At 40.0% G+C, this 26,353-nt stretch overlaps 1 protein-coding gene across 1 annotated transcript; it reads right to left on the bottom strand.

Moving 5' to 3' along the window:
* Positions 1-3,239: 3,239 nt before the first annotated feature.
* Positions 3,240-24,947, bottom strand: LOC146636769 (urea transporter 2). Its single transcript, XM_085351039.1, has 8 exons — positions 24,821-24,947; positions 23,313-23,502; positions 22,629-22,757; positions 19,830-20,019; positions 12,451-12,598; positions 5,527-5,658; positions 3,801-3,850; positions 3,240-3,422 (listed from the first exon to the last, which is right to left on the bottom strand). The coding sequence occupies exons 1-8, from the start codon at positions 24,945-24,947 to the stop codon at positions 3,240-3,242; spliced, it is 1,149 nt and encodes a 382-aa protein (XP_085207165.1).
* Between the last annotated feature and the right edge of the window lie 1,406 nt (positions 24,948-26,353).

Genomic DNA, 26,353 nt, shown 5'->3' with positions numbered 1-26,353 from the left:
CTTATTTGCTTATTTTTGCGGAGTTTTAAGCTGACAACACTACTAGTTTGATTTATTTGCACCGCTTTCATCAGGTTAATTTTCTGAAATTGCAGCCATGCATTGTTGACAAAAAAAGAAACCTCTTTGTACTCTACCTGCTCTCTGTCCAAAGACTAACGCGTCCAATTATTTCTTAAATATAGCCATAGTAATGTTTTGGGAGTCTTGGGCTTAGGAGTGCTGATTTCATTGCCAGACTCTTCTACACATGTAATTAGCTACAGAGGATCCTATTTAAGCTTCTATAGCTTGCCCAGAGTTGCTGTGCATACAAAACACTTTGCACACTACCTCCACCCTAGCTCCTCCTTTCAGCTTGTGTCTGGCATAATTAGTACCATATCTGTGGTCTTGGTGATGCTTTTCCTGCCTTAAATTTTCCATGTGTACACCCGAAAAAGGCAAGAAAGTCCCAGAAACAAGCCATGCTGCCCAACAGAAGTTACTGCAGATGGAAATAACTGTGTTCTTTTGTACAAAGTGGTCCCGACTGAGGTGATATTTAATGTAATGACCGAGCTTGGTGCTGGTAGGCAGATGTTGTCAGCTTTGGACTGAGGTAGACATGCCTGTCTCCCTGCTTCCAGCGTGCTAAACTAGCCGTAGCTTCATATTAACCACTCACGGAGCGTGTTGTCAATCTTCAAACTACTTCTAAGTCAAGATGAAATAATCCTTTACAAAACCTGCCCAGGGAAAAGCTTCTGTGGCTAACCTAGCGTCCTCCTCTCTTCGCTTTGTTTATAAATGGTCGTTTTCTTTTTCCTGTTTAAATTTAGGATGTTTTCCAGTGCCTGTCCTGCTGGTTTAAAAAGTATGCTAACATCAAATCAGAACTAGGCTGGCATCACTGTTTACACTCGCTTAGATTAGATGAATGTTTACGTGCATGAAGAACAAAAAACTGTGTGGCTGTTCAGAGAATAGGGACACAAACAAATACCATTGTACTGGCATGCTTGAACATACATGATTTTTTGTGGACAGCCATTGTAGCTGTTATGACGTAGGAACAAAACAAGAAAATGCAAACGCATGCGTGCTAAAATTCATGAGAAACACAGTAACACACACTCAGACACATACACAATCTAAAGTTTACACATATTTGAGTTAGATATAACTGATACCGCTCCCTCATTTGACAAAATTTATACAGCTGTCAGATCTTACAGACATTGTCAGTGTGTAAAAACCGCTACACACTGGCCTAGGTGGTGGTACGCGTGTGTATTTTGTATGAGATGTATGCATGTGTGAGTGAGTGCCAAAAAAAAAAATACAAACCAAGAGAGCTTTGTGGTTCTGCCTCTATTCTAAACAGCAGTGAACACAGGTCTGTCTCATCATTACATAGATGTTGTTTCTACAACTTTCCATGACTATTAGTAAATAAAATACAATTATTGCTTTTCCAGGACTGTTACTGCAACTGGCCAATCATGTTGTTGTGATGTCATAGCTTAAAGATTTATGAAAAGGCAGTTAGGAAGTCAGACAAAAGCGCAGAGAGCCAGAAAAAGGAGAAAGATAAAGGGCACGTTATGGTGCTTCACTGTGTTAACCACAGGACTTTCACCCAGGACTCTGGGGTTTATGTTGCACATGAAACCAAAAGCCATTGATAAATCATCATTGTTTGACTTAGCGGCCCTCTTCATTTTTTAAAGTTAAGTTAGAATTATGCAATTAAACAGTTTGAGAAAATGTTGGAGTTTTCAAAACATTAACCAGATGTTGGAAAGCCTTTCAAGAAGCCCTGAAGGTGTCACTTCATGACACCACAAGATTGTGATTGGTCAGCAGTGGTGGGCCTGAAGCATCGTCATGTATAATGTTCCAAGTACAGTTGGTGATTTCCAGCTTTGCGATTAACACACACACACACACACACGTGCCCGTGTGCACATACAAACACAAACACACACACTCATTCTAAAAAAGCACAATGACACTCACAATCAAATCTTCAACTTAAAGTATGTAGAACTATGAATGTTCTTTTTTTGTAATGCAGCTTAAGAAGACGCAACTACTGTTTGTGCAGGTATTTATATTTCTACTTTTTTTAACTATTATGCTCGATCAATCACAGACTGAAAGGCACTTTTGTAAGTTTCTTCTTCTTACCAGCTTCATCAGCATTGTCTGTTAAGTACTTCATGTAGTCCCAGATCTGATAATTGTGTAGAAGAGTAAAAAAAAGGCAGCAAAATATGCATGATGTAGAGGAAATCTTTAGAGAAGATGTCACATTGTTTGTTGCAGAACGCTGTTGTTTCACCTTTATGGAAATTCAGTGTTATTATTATTTTTTTCTAATTTAAAAGTGCGTGTGTGAATGTAGGCGTGCGTGTTTAGGGTGATGATGGGAAATATATGTACGTGAACAATCTACACAGGCAACATGGAGCACTGTGAAAAAAGAAAGCGTAGTGAACTACAATGTTTTTGATTTGGGAGAATTTTTAACAAGTGTCATAAGAATAATAGTAATAATAATAATGATAAAAGTAATAATAATAAAAGCAGTTGCCTTTAAATTCCAGGCCTACGCAGCTGACCACAGTTAAATTCAGCGTCTCATTATCCAGTTTCCTGCCTGCATTGAGCAACATGTATGGTCTGTGTTTACAGTGAGTTCCAGTGGAGTGCTGTTGTATGTCTATGCAGGGTAATGAACGAGTTGGAAAAAAAAAACCTACCAAAAAAAACAAAAAACTAACTAGAATTCAGTCTGTGTTTTTATTGACAATAACAGTAAAACTGTCATTTAAAAAAAACCCCCAAAAAAACATGATTTTATTGACTTGTTGATTTTCATGCTTATTAAAAGAGGTTTTCTTTCCCTTTAAAGTGCCTGTTTCTGTCGGCTTTGTGTGTCATTTGAGGAAAATAATACAGGGGGCTAATCAGAGTGGAATATTTGACATATTTAATAGAAATGGTCAGGTTTGAATACATACATTTATGTAAAGACAACTGATCAATTCACTACTGTGCCTTAATTGCCACACTGTGGGCAAAATATAGAATGAACTCCTCCTTAAAGTGTTCAGTAAAGTGTTCACCATCTTTAACAAGCCTATGCTGACATGAGAATGTTTACCTAAAACTTTTATGGTCTACTCCATCCAGCTAACAACATGACAGTCCAGATACAGTGCTGCGTACACAGGTGCATGTCTATCCTCACGCTACACATCTGCGCTCTCCCTTTCTTCGGTGTTTCCAGCTTCCCATTGGCTTCGCAACTGCAGGTTGCGTTCAGGAGCTCTCACTTGACCAGTCGGGATGCGGTACGCTGCTAAACTGCCGGTCAACAGCAACATCAGTGTGGCCACCAGAGTAGCTGCCCAGCTGCATGCTGGCAGACCAACCTTGGCAGAAAAAAAGAGAGAGGATCTTTAATAATGAATAAGACTGAAGTGAGACAAAATTTCATGTCCACTGCTTTTGGAAATTCTCCTTCTATATATATGCAAGCTTTTAGGACACTGAATCCATAATGTTTTTAGATTGTAACTACTTATTTGAAAGTTATAGTTATTTTAGTTACATTTGGTGGCTCCTGTAAACACATTTAAGGCTAAAGAAAGTGATTTAAATTTCACAATCGAGTTCCAATCAATTTGAAAGTTATAGCCTACTTTGGAAGAATTGGAAGTTCTACAGAGTATAACACATAAGAAGCCAAGCTTGCAAGCGTGGGATCAAAAATGTGAAAAGGGTTGTGAAAGGCCTCTGTGTGTACTCACAGTTCCCATCAAATTGCTCAAAGCAATGTCAGCATATGCAGAGAAGAAGGCTGCGGACGGGAGAAAAATAAAAGATTAGGTCAAATATATCCTCCACATGTTCACTCCCTATCACTCTCCAGGTTTCTGTCTCACATACTGCTCTGTGGTATTTAGTCGCACTTTCTCCTGACAGTAGTAGTAATGTGAGCAGATTAGGTCCCTTTTCAGAGGGGTCAGTACCGCTTTTTGCCTGAGCTGCAATTTTATTCTGTATTTATGTGTTAAAGGTTTGAAAAGGAAACACATTCTGAATAGAAAGATAATCTGTCTATTCAGAATGCCTTTCCAGCTTATAACTGACACAATTAGAAATAATTCTTCAGTGTAATTACAGCTATTCAGCATGAAAGAGAGGAAAAAAGGAGAGGAGCAGTAATAAGTAGAGGGATAATGTAGAAAAGGGGGAAATAAACTGAATTAATGACAGGAAAGTGGAAGTAGTGTATGTACATAAATGGAGTGACTGCGGGTTAAATAAGCTGTTTATTTCATACGTATGTGGTCATTAATGGAGACATGCCATATTCTTCTTAAGGAGGGATGATTCAACATCAGAATGATCAACAAAAGAATTCATTTAGTGATGATTCACTGAGAAGAGCTGTGATGGAGTAAGTGACATTTTGATGAGTCAAAGGATATCAGCACATTGAGCAAATTACATAAATGCACAAAAAAGAGGCCTTTCATTCAAACGGGTGACTATCTCAGAGACCCATGTAAATGGGTCTTGTTTGTTTGACCTCAATTTCCTCTCAAAGTAAGTTGGTTGCTGTGAGTATTTCTTTATTACTATCAGGTTTTCGACACATGAAAACTTTTTACCCACATTATCAAGATTAATTTAAAAAAAATAAATACATTTGACTGCTTTAACCCAGGGGTGGGCAACTCCATGCCTCAAGGGCCGGTGTCCTGCAGGTTTTAGATATCACCCTGGGTGAACACACCTGAATCAAATGATTATTTCATTACCAGGCCTCTGGAGAACATCAAGACATGTTGAGGAGGTCATTTAGCCATTTAAATCAGCTGTGTTGGGTCAAGGATACATCTAAAACCTACAGGACACCGGCCCTTGAGGCCTGGAGTTGTCCACATCTGGTTTAAAGGGTTAAAGCTAAGTGACAGCCTGCTTTAATGCTTCAGCACCATGGACAGAGGCAATGGGAATCTTACATTTGGACCAGTAATAAAACCTTTGATGCCCTCCAGTGGCATATTTAAGTACTGAGACTCACAATTACACAAGCAAAAATATTGTTTTGCTGTTTTATTAATTCTGTAAGACAAATACAAGGAAGGCCACTTCATTTCAAGAACATATTATTTTAAAAATGGGAAACAATATTGTTGTATTGCTGTTGAAAGCCATTTTAAGCTGTTCTCTTATTTAAAAGGCGTCACCACAGCAGGTAACTCCACATATTCCATTTGTCAGATTTCCCACCACATTCCTGATACCCAAGGTACTTGTTTGGTAGGGCGCTTTTTCTAAGGCGAAAGCTATTGTGCATATTAGAGTATACACAATGGCAAGAGAAGAGCATCCCCCAGAATAAATTTGTACTTAAATGCCATCTTACATCATTTGTTATGTAACTACAGCGTCATTTAACTGCCATTAGATACTTGAGACAACAGATAATAACTGTGCCTGTGTGTGTCTGTGTGTCTGTGTTACCACTGGCGATAGCAAAGAGGTGCGTCCACAAGCTGAAGATGAAGAATCCTCCAACAGCCATGCAGCCCAGAGCTCCATTAAACCCTGACAGACCTGAGTACAGAGATTCATGACGCACTGCCATGGACAAACCTGCCACACACAAGAGCCAATGAATGAGTCACACTTGTTCACAAATATGGTAATAACACAAGTGGAAATACACAAATAACAATTAATTACTGTATCCATCACTGACAAGCTGAAGTACTAAATAACTGTCCATGTGGTGGTGCTACATGCACACTATTGTGTGGCTGCTCTCAGTGCAACGTGTAATTTGCGTGTAACCTAATAAGGACATTTTAATGTTTCCTGGCTGCTACTTCAAATCAACACACAGGAAGAGACAAAAACTGGTCCAGAGTAGAATAGAATAGAATCGGCCTTTATTGTCATTGTACATGTATAATGAAATTGTGGGTGCTCCACAGCAATAAAATATAAATAGTGGACAGCAAGAATAAATAGCAAACAGGAGAATATATATACAATCAAGATACAAAAATAAGAGAAAAGCACAGATTAGAGAACAAATGTCACTAAATATCAACATTTCACTGAAGCTCCTAGAAGAGCAGTTAGTATTTTAAAGTCTTGTGTAACTGGGTTTACAGAATATGATGCATCACTAAGGTAACCGCTGCCAGTTTGCCTGCTTTGTCTATTGTATTCCAGAATATTGCAGGTTGAATTGAGCCACTGTATGTCGAATGGGGCCACACCAAAGGGAATCTGCCTATTACATTTTCTTAACACTTAACATATCAGTGACATGCAGTTTTAGATTTGAAACAGAGAATAACATTCAAATCTTCATCACAAGAGATTAATTCATTCTGAGTTTGATGTCAAGAAGGCAGGTGGATTAAGACAAGGTCAATGCCTTGCCTCTGACTCACGTGCACACGAGATATCCACAACAGTGTGACGCTGAAACTAAAAGCAAACTGCACAGGGGGCATGCTGACCCAGATAAATCTCTGCAGGGCCAAAAGCACTGACATTTTTTCTCCCTGGCCTCCGGCACCAGCTGCACAATGTCTCCTAACCTTCTTGAGGGAGAATAACAATTTCAATACAATGAAGTAAGAACACGTAGAGCCACTGAGTTCGTCTGCAAAGGCCAACAAGTTTTTTTTTCCAGAATCAGTGAGCATGACAGTTAACATTTCTCTGAAATATTTAACCTTTGTTGAAATGTAAAAAAAAAGAAAAAAGTATTGCAACACAGTGTTGTGGCGCACAATCCACTGACTGGTTGAGGCTTTTCTATGTGGAGTTTGATTGTTTCCTCTCTGTCTATGTGGGTTCTCTTCGTGTACCCCGGAATATGAGTGTGAACAGTTGTCTGTTTGTGTTAGTTCTGCAATAGCTTGGTCACCTGTACACGGTGTACCCCACCTCTCGACCCAGAATAACCTCAGCCCACCTGTAACCCTGAATCAGATAAGAGGAAGGCAACAGATGGAGCTGGATGGATGCATCTTCAACCTTACATTTGGAGCAGATCTGACCTTTTGGAAAAGTTTTTGTGTTAGATTGTTTCCTGATTGATTATTTAAACTTTGCTCCATTGTCATATACCTAATTTGCAATGGCTGCATGTTCACTTCCCTCATGTAGGTAAACACCTTTTAATGTAATGCATCCCAATCCATCAGCAGAATGCCAGCAATTGCTAATTAGTATGTCAGGAGATAATCTAATTACAGTATTGGACATATTCAAATGTTGACCTGTTGTAGATTGCAGATTAATAGTTAGGACACAATCGAAATAATTAATATTCATTTCAAGGACATACCAATATCAGCTTTCATGGCAATCTATCGTGTACTCGTTAACAACAAGCTTAACCTGTAAGTCATTAGGACACATTATGCCCAAATTCTGTTCATCAATGTGAAAAATAGCGTGATAATCCACCAGCTTCTGAAATATTTCCATTCCAAGAGCCACACCAATATTGTGTCTAATCCCCAGTGCCTTCCCTCAGATCTAATGCAAGTGACTATATAAACTGGATAAAAAGAGTGCATATTGCACGAGCCCTGTAGTAGGAGTGATGGATTTTTAACTGTCTGGATATGTCGAATATTATAAAATAAATAACTGAACACGGTCTGGTTGTGAGGAGTGACCCTTTAATCCTCCATTTGCTCTTCTTATAAATCATTTACACACATGTGCACTAAGTTGGATGAGCTCCACTTTGCTAAGTACATTTTTATTTTTTATCTTTCAGCCATTTTCATTTTAATGCCTGAAAATGAAAGATAATACACAGTGTAAATGCATGGCGACTGTGCGTGGTCGCTTTGATGCTGGTTTTACAGACTGTATTTTATAAGGAACTATCAATTTCGGTGGCTCGTCTGTAGATTAATGACCCTCAGGCAGTGCTGTGATTGATTTCCTTATTACAAGGCATTGGCAGCAGCAGTTTGGCAGTCTGGACCTGAAGCAGACTGACCACACCCCTGTGGTGCTTCCTTACTCTGTGTCTGCTAGACTATTGGCTTCCACTCCCGTTTGCTTTTTCTGTTTTTACGGCCACCTCCTTCAGCAGCTGCTCGTTAAACGCTTCACTCCCCTCTTGTCTCTGCTTCCTTTCACACTCTCCATCTTTTATTCCAACCATTTTCTTTTGTTTCTCACACGCAGTACTTTTCTTGTTCCCTTCATTGTTTGATCACTCCTCCTTTTCCCACTTGGTCTCTTTCTACACCATTAAAGACTAATAGCTTTGATGGAGAAAGTCCCTGGAGGATACTAAATTTTTTTTTTTACTGTTTTTACGTCTTTATTCTTGTGTGTTTCTGGATGTGAAACTCTCTTTCTGATGTCATCTGTGCTATCAGAATGAGTCAGAATGAGTATTCATATCATATTAAATCCAGTATGTCCCCTCTCCTTTTTTCTCCTCTCCTCCCATTTCTTTTTCACATTCCTCCATTAACAGTGACTTGCAAAAAGACTAAATGGTGGAGAAATTTATCGCAATGAACTCATACGAACTTTGCATAATGTCTAACTTGGTATTTTGGTATTTGCCTCCTAAATTTCCTTTCCCACCCAGTGGGCCCTCCTGACAAGACCGTCCTATGTTGGTAATAATTCTGCGCTATCCTAGGTACCGTAGGGTGAGAGGCAGGAACAGCATAATAAAGCTGGAAATTCTGTTTCAGGTGTGCCACCCCAATATTTTTAGTGGCTATACCCATGAAAGTAATTCTGGAGGCGCTGATCCTCTGGGCTTCATGCAACTAGTGACACATCCTTTGATGTTTTTAAGGGGGAAAATTGTGGACTCAAATGTTAATACTCTCTAGGGTTCAACAGTCTAAGCATCAGATGGAATTATTTATCTTAGCTTTAGTAGTACTTTATATTACAGCTTGGTAATAACATGGTAATAATGGAATAAAAATGTGAAAACAATATTACTATGAAATATAGTAGAAATGGGCAGTTTTTCTTTTTGCTGGCCTGATTCATGATTATTGCTACAGTTATTTGCTGGAAATCATCATACCTTTGGAAATTTCCATTATTCTATTATTACTATGAAATTTAATAGAAACATGCTTTGACTTTATAAACAGAAATTTCCGACTGTTCAGCTCAGCCATTCACAGAAAATACTTCATGTATGTCGTTAAGCTTCTTATGTAATACCCGAAGGTCTGACTCAAGACCACTGGTGTACAGTTTGACCATAATTCTGCCAAGAGCCTAAATAAAATCACAAAAGCAGGTGTTGCCGTTTACTTTACACTCTAATTTGATATATTTTAAACATCCCTATGCATTACAACATTATACTTCATGTCACAAATAAACATCCTTCTTCCTCCTTTCTTTTGTTCTCCTGATGCTACGCTATGCAAAATCACAAATGCAGATGTGAGATTTGATGAAAAATCTTTTGATGAAAGAACCCAGAGTTAAGAGTGAACCGTAGTTGACTTCTCTGATGCCTCACTTTTTCTTTCCTCCTGTACCTGATACACAATATGAATGCAGCAGAAGGTAGACAGGCTATGGCCTACATACAGCCCCTGATCTCCTCCTCCTGAAATCCCTCATGGGACTAGTTTACAGCACAATCCTTTGAATGACAGCTCTAAAAATGTCCTCACACTCTCTCCTCTCCAAGTCTGACCCATGCTTCTGTATCTTTCTGCCTCCTTCTGAAGACATTAAAAGGCGATGAAGCTGTTAAGCTGAGACAGCCTCAATGATTTCATCGGCCTGTCAATAAATTACACATTTCTGAACATCTGCCACCTGCCTGCCATTTGATCTTTACACATTTAGCACTACAGTCATTTTTTTTGTTTTTATTTATGTTTTTGTCACTGATTTCATACTTTGTAAGTACAAAACAAAACCTAAACAAACAAACAAAGAAATAAAATGGTGACATTTAGTCCATAGATGAATTATACAGGTTTTTTTGTATATCACAAAAGATTATCGGTTTACTTATCTTGTCCAAATAATGATACAAGGTCTTTTGTTGTTTCTCTCCCTGTCACTTTTTTATTTCATTTACTCAGGTCACGCCTTATCCTTACTTTCCCTTCAAAACTTATTATACCCTTTCTCAATTCTCCATCTCCATGTTTTGTCTCCTGACACTGATCCTTCTATTCTTGTTCTAATTCTCTGCTGAACAGGATTCAGTTGTAAGTTTAACCTTGTAGCACTTATTCACACTCTCAACTGTCTCAATTGTTGCCGCTGTGGCTTCTTTTCTTTCGGTGTGTGGGTGTCCATTTTACATTTATTCAGAGCTTCTGGTTCACCAAACAATACCAAGAGGTTAAATGATGCTTATAATTACACAGTAAATGTTATGAACTTTTCTCATGACTGTATATACAGTATAGTTTAGTAGTTAAGAACAACTGTGGAGATCTGTGATGCAGAGGAATCTGATACATCAGACTTTTGTAGACAAAAAGTACAAAAATAATAAATTAAGTTTAGTTTTATTCTTTTTTGAGAGATTTGTCACCTGGCAGATGTATAGTAAGCCAATTGCAGTAACAACAGCATTTAAAATTAGGAACAGGATTGTTTGCTGGATAAGAGCATATTTTAGGCTAGCGGCTAAATTTTGGGTTTTGCAGCAGCTAAAATCTTTCTGATGGAGCCCGAAATTACAGGTGTCTAAATGACAGAGACAAAAGTGAGTGACTTTCATGTTAATAAAATACTTCAAATAGCTTAATATGGCTAAAATATGACTAAAATTCTAAAATCACTAAGAGCAAAAGCCGCATTACAAAGAAATGAAGGAAAGAAGAATGGATCACAGAAAAAAGAGAGAATGCACAAACAGCAGTGAGAGAGACTTTGGCATTTTGTCTGTCTGCATTTAGCTGCTACGCTACATCAGGCTGCTTCCTCTTGGCTCTGTCTCCTACACAATCTCATTATAGTCACATCCCTTTGATTACTTTCCCATCACACCGTTGTTTTTATTGCAGCAGTCTGTGTGGTTGTTTGTGTTTGTGTGTTTCTGCACTCCTGTGTGTATGTCCCTGCCACTGTTAGCATGTGTCCACAGGTTTGTGTGAGTGTGTAGCTGTACCAGCTCACTCCCACTCTTCTTTTTTTTATTCTGTATGACTCATAGCTACAAACACACATGATGTAGACACACACACACACACACACACACACACACACACACACACACACACACACACACACACACACACACACACACACACACACACACACACACACACAGTATTTTAGGACACTTTACTAAAGTTACATAGATGTGGCTGGAATCAGTGCTGAACGTCCAGCGTTTCTCATTCTTTTGTGTAAACAGAGTCAGAGTGAAGCAGATATCAGAAGAACACTGTGCCACAGCCCCGTGGCTTTGTATATAAGCCAGCAGTATTAGTGCTCTGCATGGCTAATTGCTTTGTGTTTTATTTAGTGTTGTGTGTTTCACAAACCAGTAAAGCACGATAAAGCATAGCTTTTAGGCCAAATCTGTTAATATTGTTAATATAAACAGAGTTTTCCAGTATATTATGTGTAAATGTTAATGACTCAGTTGGGATTATCATCATGCTTCCACCTGGGTATCAATCTCAAGGCATGTAAATTACTGTAGGATAATTGTGTGAATAAGAATATGAATAATCTGTGTCTTCCAGCCTTGTAATTGATTTGCAACCTGTCCAATGTGTGCATTTTTCCTAAAGTAAACTAAAGCAGGTTCATATGGATAAACAATGGATTCACAATTTGTAAAATCACAGACGTCAGAGCATGAAACAGACCTAGAGCAGCTCTGTAGGGAACCATGAGCTACTCCAATTTTCAGTCTGACTGAGGCTGTATTTCTCTTTGTGTTTTGTGTCTTATATTTACAATGTTTTCAAGAAAGGCCTAATAGGCTCAAAAAAGGCAGACTTTAAGTCATTTGTGAAGGTAAATTGGATCCTTCTACCCCCCCATAACACAAACAAAACTACCTTGTGATGTTTACTTCTCCCCTCAGTAAGCATAAATAGTTTGTACTGCTGGCTTTCTATCATAAATATTGTCTCATGCTTGGAAATGGTACCCCAGAGCCACTGAGGACATTGTTACACAACTATTTTCACACAGTAATACTCACCTCCTCACATTTTACTGTGAAGTTTAGGAGTTCCCTGTAAGTGGTGAGCTCTAAGGTGATGTATCATACAATGAAATGCTGACAAGTTGATCCCAGTATCACTGAAGACTGTGTTAAATTGGGATTTATTGTGAGTGGTGCATTTGTATGATGCACAAACAAATGCAATAACACTTTTCTCTCTCCCACTCCTCCCACGCAGCCACATGAGCACACAGATTGAAACCAACCGGTCAGCGTTCCTACTGCGGATCCCAGCAGAGCATGGACAGCGAGCAAGGGGGAGTAGAGGAAAACTGCTCCCAAGATGAGAAGGGACGGTCCCAGGTCCCCACAGGCAAAGATCTGACCCACTCCAAGAGGGATGCCACGTATTACCTGGACAAAGAGAGGACTTAGGGGATTATTTGCTTTGCTTTTATTACCTAGCATACTGAAGAGCATTACACAGAATTTATATAAGTTGCAAGAGCAGAAACACTCTCACAAAAACATAATAACACAATGGTTGAAATAACCTCAGTGACTTTCTTGCAGCTTAAATCAGCATTTTTTTTTTTTACCAACATTCACACACACCCGTGCTGCATCCAAACCAGTTAAATGAAGAGTTTCCATGGTGATGTGCTGGTGCACCTGCCTGTCGCGGATATTTAGAAGTCATAAACGGTCTTTCATTATATTGCTGTAACTCTTGCATGCGTGCCTGTGTATGCGTGTGTGTTTGTGCAAGATTAAATACACTGTCAGTGAAGTGCAGCCAGAGCACCATCCTCAGCAGACTGACTGAAGCCGAAGACATCAAATATAAATAGGATCGACGTCATCACCATCTCTGGAGAGAACCAGAGGAAACATGAGTGAAAGAAAGAATGGAGGAGGAAGACTGATGGAAGAAAAGTAAAACAGAGAGCAACAGAAAATAAATACTGGATAAAAATGGGGAAATTAGGAAGAGGAAAGAAGAAGTAGCAAGGAATATGAGGATGGGACAGGATCACAGTGACCTTGTTCGTTGTAAACTAAAGGGAAGGAGAGAGATAAAGAAGGAAGAAAGGAGGAAGGAGATTTGCACAGCAGAGCAGGGAAACAGACTGGAAGGAAGATAGGCACAGAGATGAAAAGAACGGTTTAGAGGGTGTAAATCTCATAAGTAACAAACAAAAAGGGAATCTATTAAGTTAAAGGAACAGCTTTTTATGCGATGAAAGACAGACAGATGGAGTGAATCAGAAAGGAAACAATGAAATATGTCTGAAGGAGGGAAAGATGGAGAAACTTTGATATGTGGGGAAAAAAACTGAAAAAAAGAATCTGAGGTGATGGAGCTGAAAGTTGTGGAAAGTAATTATTTAGTGTGAGGGACAAACTGTGCCACGGGGTGTGATGCTTGTTCATGGAATCGTGTGTAAATCTTGACTCCATATTCAGGACACCTTACAGGGCTGACGGCTGGCAGCATGGCTAATCTAGTTTATACAACTTTGCAGTTACTTTGCATATCGTCGTGTACAGAAATGCACTTTAGGCAATGTGCTACAAAAAAGAAGAAACAACTTCAGTCTGTAGTCTCTGTCAGATAGCTTCATACCAGGAAGCCTGCTTACAGGTCTTCTAAGGTCATGTCCCTGCCATCAGTGTTTTGTTATTTTCTTAAAGAAATAATGAAGCAAAGTCATGCACAAAAACTGAAAGAATGTCTCTCGGCTCCAGTGGATGAAAGCTGAAGTCAAAGCACAGGAGCCAAAGACTGAAGTTCCCTAAATGGACACTTGAGGCTGATTCCACAGGCTATTCAATTCCAGCTGACTCCCATGTTAAAATGCTCAAATTTGCATATGCGTTAAGCTGGTGTAATAAATCCACGGCAGACCCGACCACACGTTCATGCTTTCCAGCATACTTTATTCACGGTTGCTGTTTTAACAATACTCGGGTGCAGTTTTCCAGATCACCGCCAAATACTTCACCAACCACAACACACACTCAGGACCCAGTGCTATTTACGCAGGACGGCGTGGTGAGCCGATGCAGCTCCGGTGCGTTGGCTTCTCCTGCAGCTGTGCCTCACCTGACTACTGCCTAATGCATTTGGTATCTATATGTCATTTTCTCTTTTGTGGCAACAACACATGGGATAAAATCAATCCCTTTTCTTCTGATTATCTGGGTCATGAGTGGCCTATCCCATTTGCCATAAGGCGAGAGACAGACAACTATTTGCATTCACATATTCACCTATGGATAATTTACAGTCACCAATTAAATGGTAAATGGTAAATGGCCTGTATTTGTATAGCGCTTTTCTAGTCCCTAAGGACCCCAAAGCGCTTTACACAACCTGTCATCCACCCATTCACACACACATTCACACACTGGTGATGGCAAGCTACAATGTAGCCACAGCCACCCTGGGGCGCACTGACAGAGGCGAGGCTGCCGAACACTGGCGCCACCGGGCCCTCTGACCTAATTAACCTAACTACATGTCTCAGGCCTGTGAGGGGAAGCCAGAGTACCCAAAGAGAACCCATGCAGACACGGGGAGAAGATGCAAACTCCACACAGAAAGACCCTCGGCCTGATGGTGGATTCATTTCCCGAAATTTCTTGCTGCGAGGCAAGAGTGCCATCACGCCAGCATGTTGCCCAACATGGGATAAAATATTTACATAAACCGAATTAAGGCTTGAGGTCATGCATGGGTTATTGGGCTTGTTAATGCATAACTCCTTTTTGTCCTCTTTGTTTGACAAGTGGGTTCAAACTATGCTCTCGGTTATCTTCTAGACATAACCTCGGCTAATTGGAGTCACTAACCTGCACCTTTTGACCGTGTTTGTGGTGCTGGTTATCTGACAAACAGCATGAATTGCTGTGAGGTTAATTGTACTAACAGCCCAGGAGAGAATCTGGAGCTCCAGTTTCGTTGAGAAAGCAGTCTGTGCTGACTACGAGTGTGCTTTGGTAACATGAGAAATAAAAATTAAAAATAATGCAAGTTAGCTGATAATTTGGCCCTCAACCTTGATGACTGTAAATTACTTCCTTTGATATAAAACCCCCCTTCCACCAGTCAAGGACACTCTTGAGAAAGCAGTCACATCACTGTCAGAATCCACAATCATGAGATGTCCTCATGAATGGCTGCAAGTGGAAATGATGTGTTTGCTGATGATGACAGAAATAACTGGATGAGTTCTCGGGGCGATCGTGGCTCAAGAGTTGGGAGTTCGCCTCGTAATCGGAAGGTTGCCGGTTCGAGCCCCGGCTTGGACAGTCTCGGTCGTTGTGTCCTTGGGCAAGACACTTCACCCGTTGCCTACTGGTGGTGGTCAGAGGGCCCGGTGGCGCCAGTGTCCGGCAGCCTCGCCTCTGTCAGTGCGCCCCAGGGTGGCTGTGGCTACAATGTAGCTTGCCATCACCAGTGTGTGAATGTGTGTGTGAATGGGTGGATGACTGGATATGTAAAGCGCTTTGGGGTCCTTAGGGACTAGTAAAGCGCTATATAAATACAGGCCATTTACCATTTACCATTCTCAAGTGTGCAGGGCTTTACTTTCTGCTCAGTTTCAGCCAAATGCTGCAAAATTAATCTGACAGAGTTTCACAGTACAATGGTAATGACACAAAGCATACTGCAATGACAACACAGGAGTTTCTCAACACAAAGAAACTGGATATTCTTCCATGATCAAGTCAGTGACCTGATGTCATGCCAGCGTATTTGGTGTTTCTCTGTGTGAGTCTATACAAAATATTTTTGTATAGACTGTATATTTTTAAACTGCCAAATTGTCATTAGAGCATAAACCTAGCTGTTAAGACATTATAATATCCACATGACCACAAAGCTTTTCTGATTTGGGTCACCTAATTGGGTCTGCCAAAGATCGAATTTAAATTCAGTCGCTGTGTAAGTGCTGAGATGCCAGCTGGCTCACTGAGATCAAAAGCCGAACACAGCAGCTGGTGAGAGTCTGGATTCCTGTCTTGTGAGAAGCAGCTCAAGGTAAGTGCCTTTCATTTGAATTCAAGAGATGAAAGGAAATAAATTCCTTACAAAGGTACACTGTTCAGCAACTTGTAGACAGTCTACTATACTTTCAGCTTCAAATTCAGGAGTAAGTTCTCACTTTGTTTTGTCTTTTTGTCCCTGACTGCTGAGCCCCAAGTTCCCAAATCCCCATGAACCCCCACCTCAGCCCACCCACCTACTCCCAAACTTACTGGGAACCTGATATTTAAACCATTCATCACAAGTCCAAGCCCTTTCTCTCCATAGAAACGGAAAAGAATACAATTAAAACCGTAACCTTTATAAAGAGCTTAACCTGTGCAATCACATTCTCCCAGCAAAAATCATCCGTTGAAACAGTTTTGACTCATTATAATTTCCAAACAGGAGCGCCACCACTGACTGTTGCTAAGTAACTGGTGAGTCATAGCTGGCTGCTCTTATGCATATAGTGCTCCCAGTTACTTGTTCACTCTGGAGACCAGGCTGCAACATGATGCGCACTCTTAGGATAACCCTGGCCTTAGTTAAGCTTGGTTTCTGTCTCTTTTTTTTCTTCATTATATATCCTACCAACTTCTAATATTTCCGTTTGTGACTGCAAATGAGCAGCATCTCTAGTGGAAGTCCTCATGATGTCAGCTCATCAGTAACAGAAATCCATTTAACCATCACGTAGTTTGATACTTCTCAGGCAGAATTTCATAAAACCAATCAAGTGGCTAATGTGCTGGTGGGACTTAAAGTGGAGTGATTAGGCACTCCCTGTCTCCTTTGTTAGGTACACCTGTTCTGCTGCTTAGTAAAATAAATATCTAATTAGCCAATCTCATTAAAAGCTCTCAGTATATTTAGACATGAGAGAGAAGAAAGAAGAAATATCAGAGAGAGGAAAGCTGATTTAAGTGACTTTTAATGTTCCATCATTGTTTGCACCAGATGCACTGGTCTTAGGATCTCAGAAAATGCTGATCTGCTGGGATTTTCCTGGAAAACCACCTTTAGGGTTTACAGAGAATGGTCCAAGAAAGCGACTTTACCTATTAGATCACTGAAGGGAAAATGTTTTGTTAACGCCAGATGTCAGCGGAGAATGGCCACAAAGCTGCAAACCGATAGGAAGGAAACAGTAACAGCGTCCACTCTTTACAGCCAAGGTAACTCTGAAAACCTTGAACAATGTAGAGAGGCAAGAGAAAAGTGGAAAAACATTGCCTGTTTTGATGAGCCTTGATTAATGCTGCAACATTTGGATGGTAAGATCAACATTTGGTGGGAAAAAAAAAATGAAGGCATGGCTCCATCCTGCATTCATGTTGTTTCCAAGTGTGGGTTAAAATTGTACAAACTGTACAACCTTGTCCAGTAATTGCACTTATAATTTTTTCATATATATGCATTTGTCTATCTAGAAGAAAATGGGATCATACTAAAATTAATTAAAACTTTTCCCATGGTGCACTTCGAATGCATTCACTGCTGGACTCCAAATCTTTAAAAATCGTCTTTGCCAGCATATTTTCACTATTTAATATTTACCCCTCTGGCACATCCTGGATAAGAATATTAGTTTCCTCTCTACTAGTCTCACAGCACCATTAACTCTCAGCAGAGAGACACATTTTAAGAAAGTGTGACTTGCTTTTATATGTGTGGGATACTAATAAACTCCTAATGGCATCAATGAGATATAGTGCTGTAATAAAGTTCTCCTAATGCATTGAGCACAGCCCACCTGTGTTCTGGATCATTAAATGATCCTCGTCTCAAAGTAATGTTACTGTAAATCTGACTCTCCTGTGTGATAATTATCACTGAAGTTAACAGTATCACTAGTGCCAGTGAAATTAGGCTCGCACGAAAGACAGTTATTTGGTTATGCAAGATGTTAGAGATTTAGATTTTTTTTTTATGTACTGTTTATAGCTTATATGACACTTAACACATTTATTTCATAATCCGTTTTAATAGTTTCAATAGTTCTAATTATATCAGTGAGGACAGCCAGAAAACAGAAATGTCTCTTTTTGTAATGAAATAGCAATAAACAGTACTTCATACTCTAGGAAATGGCACCTGAGTGAATAGACAGGATATAATGGGTGATTGTGCCAGTAGGACTGAGCCAACACAGTCAGACTGAAAACCAAGATGTCAACTCTAACATAAACTTGAATATGCAGAAATCAGTCTCAATAATTTTCACAGTTTCACAGAAAACATTTGGACAACTTCAGGGAGCTAAGGCCTGAGGCAAATAATGCACCTGGACATGGCTAGATGATATGAGACAAATGAACAATTCATTTTCATTGTGTTAGACTTTCTGTCCCAGTATGAAAGTAAATCAAAAATCAAAAGAGTGACAGGTATAAAAATCTGTCACAATTAGGGATGGGTATCGAAAACCGGTTCTTGTTGAGAACCGGTTCCCACTGTTTCAATTCCTTGGAATTGTTTGCCATTTTTGCAATCGATTCCCTTATCGATTCCAGTCGCCCCGAATGACGTCACCACGTTGCGGAGCGTCATTTACCTGGCAGGAAACATGGCGGCTCAAACGCTCAAAAGTTTGGTTATACTTTACGAGAACGGATGACAACAGGGCAACTTGCAATACTTGCAAAGTAGATATTTCATTTAAGGGAGGAAACACTACGAATATGCAAAAGCATTTGCTCACAAAACACACGATGACCTTAAATGAAGTTTTTAATTCCGCTCCGGACTCGTGAATCTCAACCCAGCAGCAGCGGTAACGTTTGCACGTCCTTCTCCTGTTAATGCGGCAGGTAAATAATCAACTAACAGTGCATATTATGTTAGCGCGATCTGCCTTATTACAAAACCTGCCATTACTGTGCATTTAGGCGACCATGATGAGAGAGACAGACAGAGTCTGGCTCAGATGCTGGCAGTTCTCGCTGCAGTCTACCGGTAGCATCTCCTTTCAGGCCAGGATAGTCACTGCTCGGTGACATTCGTCTAAGTTTGTGGTCAAAGGCTTGCACCCATTTGCCACAGGAGATACCCCCGATTTTCGGTAAGTGAACGTGTTTAATTGTAGGCAGGGACATTACTGGATATTCTTGTGTAATTGCTACTGAATACTTTATGTTATACTTTGTTATTGCTACAGAAGAATATTTATTTTATAATTTTTCATTTACTATTTTTTTTCCCGGGGACCCTGTGACACCCCATTGAAAAGCCGTCGGCTGTGGATCTCTTAAGATCTCACTGCTGGGTTTGTAAGGCCATGTTACTCCTAAATTTCTATCTTGTTCAAAGAGAAGATATAAAACAAAGTTGTAAGCTAATCGACCTTAGTGTTCTCTTTATTTAAAAAAAAAATCGATAAAGAATCGATTCGTTAAACAGAATCGAAAATGGAATCGGAATTGTGAAAATCTTATCAATACCCATCCCTAGTTACAATGTAGCCTTCAGTATTTTGGTCATTCTTATTCCATATCTCAAGGTTTTAGTTGTCGATTCCAGATTATAGTTGCCTCTCTGTACCTTCACGTAATTACTTCTACAGTATTTATCAGACAGAATCCCAGTTCAGAGGTTTTACATATTCTTTACCTGTAATGCTATGAGCTCTGTAGCATTGGGCTCCAGGGCCCCTGGTGGTTTTATTGAGTGGTGTGGAAAATAGGGGTGTTCTGGGCCAGTACACAGGAGGTAGAGGATGATAATAATGTTGAAGGGAAACACGGCAGCAGGCAAGTCCCAGCGGTCTAAAAACGATGAGAGTCCACTAAACAGAAAGACACTGAAAAAATGAAAAGAGTAAGGAAGAAGTAATTAGAAATATTACTATTTTGTCTATTTCATTTAGAAATGAAATAGACAAAAGGAAAACCCAGAAAGTGTATACAGTGGGGCAAAAAAGTATTTAGTCAGCCACCGATTGTGCAAGTTCCCCCACTTAAAATGATGACAGAGGTCAGTAATTTGCACCAGAGGTACACTTCAACTGTGAGAGACAGAATGTGAAAAAAAAATCCATGAATCCACATGGTAGGATTTGTAAAGAATTTATTTGTAAATCAGGGTGGAAAATAAGTATTTGGTCACCTCAAACAAGGAAAATCTCTGGCTCTCACAGACCTGTAACGTCTTCTGTAAGAAGCTTTTCTGTCCCCCACTCGTTACCTGTATGAATGGCACCTGTTTGAACTCATCATCTGTATAAAAGACACCTGTCCACAGCCTCAAACAGTCAGACTCCAAACTCCGCCATGGCCAAGACCAAAGAGCTTTCGAAGGACACCAGGAAAAGTATTGTAGACCTGCACCAGACTGGGAAGAGTGAATCTACAATAGGCAAGCAGCTTGGTGTGAAAAAATCAACTGTGGGAGCAATCATCAGAAAATGGAAGACATACAAGACCACTGATAATCTCCCTCGATCTGGGGCTCCACGCAAGATCTCATCCCGTGGGGTCAAAATGATCATGAGAACGGTGAGCAAAGATCCCAGAACCACACGGGGGGACCTGGTGAATGACCTGCAGAGAGCTGGGACCAAAGTAACAAAGGTCACCATCAGTAACACACTACAACGGCAGGGAATCAAATCCCGCAGTGCCAGACGTGTTCCGCTGCTGAAGCCAGTGCATGTCCAGGCCCGTCTGAAGTTTGCCAGAGAGCACATGGATGATACAGCAGAGGATTGGGAGAATGTCATGTGGTCAGATAAAACCAAAGTAGAACTTTTTGGTATAAACTCAACTCGTCGTGTTTGGAGGAAGAAGAATACTGAGTTGCATCCCAAGAACACCATACCTACTGTGAAGCATGGGGGTGGAAACATCATGCTATGGGGCTGTTTTTCTGCCAAGGGGACAGGACGACTGATCCGTGTTAAGGACAGAATGAATGGGGCCATGTATCGTGAGATTTTGAGCCAAAACCTCCTTCCATCAGTGAGAACTTTGAAGATGAAACGAGGCTGGGTCTTCCAACATGACAATGATCCAAAACACACTGCCCGGGCAACAAAGGAGTGGCTCCGTAAGAAGCATTTGAAAGTCCTGGAGTGGCCTAGCCAGTCTCCAGACCTCAACCCCATAGAAAATCTGTGGCGGGAGTTGAAAGTCCGTGTTGCTCGGCGACAGCCCCAAAACATCACCGCTCTCGAGAAGATCTGCATGGAGGAATGGGCCAAAATACCAGCTACTGTGTGTGCAAACCTGGTAAAGACCTATAGTAAACGTTTGACCTCTGTTATTGCCAACAAAGGTTATGTTACAAAGTATTGAGTTGTATTTTTGTTATTGACCAAATACTTATTTTCCACCCTGATTTACGAATAAATTCTTTACAAATCCTACCATGTGGATTCATGGATTTTTTTTTTTCACATTTTGTCTCTCACAGTTGAAGTGTACCTCTGGTGCAAATTACTGACCTCTGTCATCATTTTAAGTGGGGGAACTTGCACAATCGGTGGCTGACTAAATACTTTTTTGCCCCACTGTAATGTTTATCTGGACTTTTCAGTGGGAGGCACGTTTTGTCACTGAGGCAGTCACTTCTTTTTCTTGAATATCCTGTTGACTGACTACTGTAGATCTCAGCAGAGACAACTCATGATGGGGAAGCTTTATTCCAATGTGCTTTGTTTAAAATATACATTACTGCACTGAGAAATTTAACAAATTCATCTTTGTTCATTTTTGATAAGAAAATAATGATAATGATAATGATGAACTACTTTTTTTTTCTGAATGACACCAACCTTAACATTTGTTAAAGTCTGGAAAACGCCTGAGGTGGTGGGTACTTGAAAATTACTCCCTAAAAAGAATCAAGTAGCTAATGTATCAATAAATAACAAGATGTATTTTAAAGAATATATAATCTCTGTAGATCAGCTGATCTAAGTGCCAGCCTGCATCACTGCTGGCTCAGCTGATACACTTTCTATGCATTCAACCGGCACCTCACATTTACAGCATGCTATTTAGGCAACATGCCATAGCTTGCCTCTGGTTGCTTTGCATGTCCAAGCTGCTTTGCCACCCATCTCCACGTCAGCTCCTCCTTTCATGCTATATTTGGATTAATCAGTGTCATATTTGTTGACCGCGATTTTCACATGTACAGTACATATAGAAAGATGGGGAAGTTTGCAAACAGAGTCAGATATTAAAGATATGAACGACTGCAGACAGAAGGAAAAATCTTCTTTTGAATTTGGAGAATCTGACTGAAAGGACAACATGAATGACAGCCATTCCCTTACCTGAACCATTAACCTTGAGAAACCTTGAGAGTTGAGAAAGCACTCTGAGGAAATACTACTACTATACTATAATAAAATGGACACACAAAAAGGGAATATAAAACACATGCGTCCATGTATGTGTTTCTTACCATGTTGCCGACCCCAGGAAGACAGGCAGCAGGAGCCACCAGTACCAGTCTCCAGCTGAGCTATACACTCCCATAAGCAGAGACACCAACATGCCATTAAAACCATGATGACCTCCCGCCACCTCAACACTATACACGCAGACACAGAACAGGAATATTTACATATGACGATTACATTTTGCAAATAAATACATAAATAAAAAAAAAACCCTGAAAGGTAATAAATCTGTACTGTTTTTTCTGTAATGCAACACAAAGCTTTAAATAGATTTTAATGGGTTCTCAAGAAAAATAAAATGTTCAGTTGAGTTAATGAGCTGAGGCCCATGGGTGACATTAAATTTTCTCTGCAAGTCAAAGTTAAAAATTTGAGGATCTCCTGTTCAGCTGGAATTGTTTTATAAACCTTAAAAACACATTTCACTTTGTATGGTATAAATACAGGGAGAAGGCTTCAAAAATAAATGCAGGGTGGTGTGTATGCAGGGCTTATAGTTGTGAATTTTAAGTAGAAGCCCCGATCAATAGCGAACCTGAGTAGATTACAAGGTCAAAGGTTAAAGAGGATATGTTTTATTTATGTGCTTTTAGAATGACCAAAGCATTAAATATGGACACATAAATGTTCACTGCTTTCAGCCTCTGTAGTGTTGCCTGTGTTTGTGCATTTCTATATCATCCCACCTGTCTTGTCCTGTGATGACAGCTGTTAGCGTGGAGGCCAACACTCCCAGAGTTCCCAGCAGGCCCTGCCAGGGGGAAGCCCAGTACAGGGCAGCCAGGATGAGACCACCACTCAGCGGGTTGTTGGCCAGAATTACCCTGGTCACCCCTCTCAGGCCACAGACTGCCAGCTGTAGCACAAATGACTTGTCTGAGGACACATGAGGAAAAAAAAAGGGTCCCTATAAATAAACAGCACTTCACAGCAAGATGCTTGCAGATGTAAAAGTGGACTGAAAGAGGCGAGTGCAACTTTTACAAAATTTCAGCCGCAGTTGGATTTCTTGTTGCTAAGTCAGGGTTTTATAGCAGAATCAAAATTGGATTTTAATGATAATTTCGTTCCAAGTTGGAGAGAAAGTGCGACAGTATTCTCTGTGGGAGTCGCATCTGAGTGTTTTAATGGTGATGTAAGCTTTTTTGAATCATTTATTTATAATTATGGTAATTTAGCACTTCCTCTAGCGGCAAAGTTTTGCGATTAATTACATTAACCCTTTAAGACCTACCATAGAACCAAGTCTGCCAGAGCTTACTTTATGTTTTTACATGCTGTAGTGTCATTTTTGGGAGCATTTTAAGGTGCTATATATCAATACAACTGTTATAGCCCATATTTTAATAATATGTATGCATTAAGTCCATAGTAACTACATTAATTGCAAAAAAGTGCAATAAACTACAAAAAAATTTAAAATCTTTTTTTTTTTTTTTTTTTTTTTTTACATATATTTCTACTTGGAGAAATTTAAGAGGCTTATCCCTCAAAACTTTAAATACAAAAAAGTTGCAAAAAATTGTTTACAACAACAGGAAATTTCTTTTGAGTGTCTTTATAGTTTTATTTTTGAGATACAGCAATTTTTATATACACTGCAGGAAAAACGAAAAACAATCCTATGATGCAAATTTGCAAAGAAAGCAGCAGGTGCATCAAAATAAACTATTTAAAGCAGTGCAATTCGAGTTCTAAGCATCTGAGAAACTATTCAGAAAAGCATAAAGTCAAACATGACTTTTAAAAACACCAATATAGGCTTTTAAGGCCTACAAGTAAAAACTACATTTTCCGCGGAAATGACGTCACTTCCGGTTTCAGGCAGGAAATGGCGGACATGCGATCGTTCGTGCTGACATCTGTTTCAATGTGGGAAGTGTTACGAACAGCTGATTGGATCGGCAAATATTGTGCTTTTGTTCCTGCAAGCGCTTTTTATGCAATTTTTGCAAAGCTATATGTGGAAGGAAACCGTGACCGAGGACAAGCTGATGGCATAAGATGTAAGTACAACTCCTCCGGTTTCATATGCAAAAAACTTATTGCGCTAGCTTACGAGGTTCTGGTTCTACAGGGATTTAAAAATAATTACGCAAAACGGAGCGTGCCCGCTCTGACCGGCTTTAAAGGGTTAAGATTAGTATTGTAAGAAAAGGCTTCTGGATGACATGTATTGTGAGTTTTTTCCTACCCTTCATGTACTTATCCAAGTGCTCCATGTCTCCACTGCACAATAGCAGGCCATTCAACACACGCCGACTGAAGCTGGCACGCGTCCTGCTGGCCTCCTCCATCTCTGTTTTGGTTTCTATCCACATCCCTGCAGCTGCTGGGCCACACCAATACAAAACGTGGCAAATGGATAATAATTATGCTGCAACTCTTCAAGGTTCTTCTTATTTGCGACTCTTTTTGTTCTGTTCTCGTCTGTGTTTGTTCCTCTGTTGGTTCTTTCCTTCCGCTCCCTCTGGTTCATCTCCACTCTCCTTCGCCTCCCTTTCGCTCCCCCTTCCCTTTCCAGTGCGGTTTAAGGGGGTAACTTATAAACCAGGGGGGTAACGTATTCACACAGCTTTCGAGCACAGTGCCAGAGACGAACAAAGTCCAACAAAATCAGAGGAAGAAGACCTTGTCCTCTCTTTCTCCTCTCTTCAGCCAGCCCCACTCTGACATCTCATTACCTATTGTTTGTTCATTTAAGCTACTCATCCACTTTTTATTGCAGCATGTGTGTGAATGTTTGCCTTCCCATATGGAAAAGAAATAGTAAAAACCTATATGTGATTACTCATGAAAGTGGCCACTTTCATGAGTAAATCATATAAGGCTTACATGATTTTCTCATGAAAGTGGCCACTTTCTCATTACTTTCATACATTGTTTTAGTAAGTATCCAAAACATACAAGTTTCATTATATAATTTTTCAAGGGATCTTATATCTGTTTTCACTCTTATATGCTTTTCATACAAGTTTCACACAAGACAGATACAAACTTTATAAGATTTATATATATCTTTTCCATATGGGTTTCCTTATTTGTAAAGCCATTTGTGGACCTCATGTTATCTGATGCTTTTCCAAAAGGTGTAACATATAATCCAGATCTCTGTGCTGCTGTGTCCTCTCTGAGAAAGATATAGGAGAGGAAATGTTATTGACACCAAGTTCTGGAAGTTCTGAGCAGCACTTGCTTTGCTTTTGACTTCCTGTTGACATCATTTTAAAGTAGATCCATACCAGAGCCATAACAAGACACTACTGCTGCCTTGAAAAGTCTTTCCCCCCCAATCTGAGTTAAGAGAAAGGTTTGTATTGCTGTTTTAAGTGTGTGTATACCTGTAAAACTTCCAGGTTTGTAGTGGCTTACAACTCACAGAATGACCTAAATATTGGAAAAATGCTTTGATTTGACATCTAAGCTTGAGAAACAAAAGAACACGACTCTGTGGTGACTGCATTACAAGTTGTGCGCTTGTGTGTGTGCATGCACGGCAGTTGTTGCACATCCATTAGCAGGCCCAAAGTGGAGCAGGTGAAAGCAATAGCAGAATGGCACATATCATCTCCAAAAGTGAATCTTTTCACTTCAACTGAAGCAGAAAAGCAAGGTGGCAATTGCTGTGCCATTCAAGCACCCCTGACAGCTCATCTCTCTCTCTCTCTCTTTCTTGCTTCCTCTATCTCCCACGCTCTATCCATCTTTTATTTGCTTCAATAAATAC

This window comes from Diplotaxodon limnothrissa, linkage group LG3, assembly GCF_057381915.1.
Source record: "Diplotaxodon limnothrissa isolate DT_005_m linkage group LG3, D_limnothrissa_male_GT1.1, whole genome shotgun sequence".
Lineage (NCBI taxonomy): Eukaryota > Metazoa > Chordata > Actinopteri > Cichliformes > Cichlidae > Diplotaxodon > Diplotaxodon limnothrissa.
This window is presented reverse-complemented; position numbering and strand designations above follow the sequence as displayed.

Coding starts and splice junctions, on each gene's coding strand:
- LOC146636769 (XM_085351039.1), bottom strand. CDS start 24,947: ATGTGGATAGAAACCAAAACAGAGATGGAGGAGGCCAGCAGGACGCGT. Junction 3,851..5,526: donor CCTCTTTGCTATCGCCAGTG/GTAACACAGACA, acceptor TCCCGTCCGCAG/CCTTCTTCTCTGCATATGCT. Junction 3,423..3,800: donor TGAGCAATTTGATGGGAACT/GTGAGTACACAC, acceptor TTTTCTGCCAAG/GTTGGTCTGCCAGCATGCAG.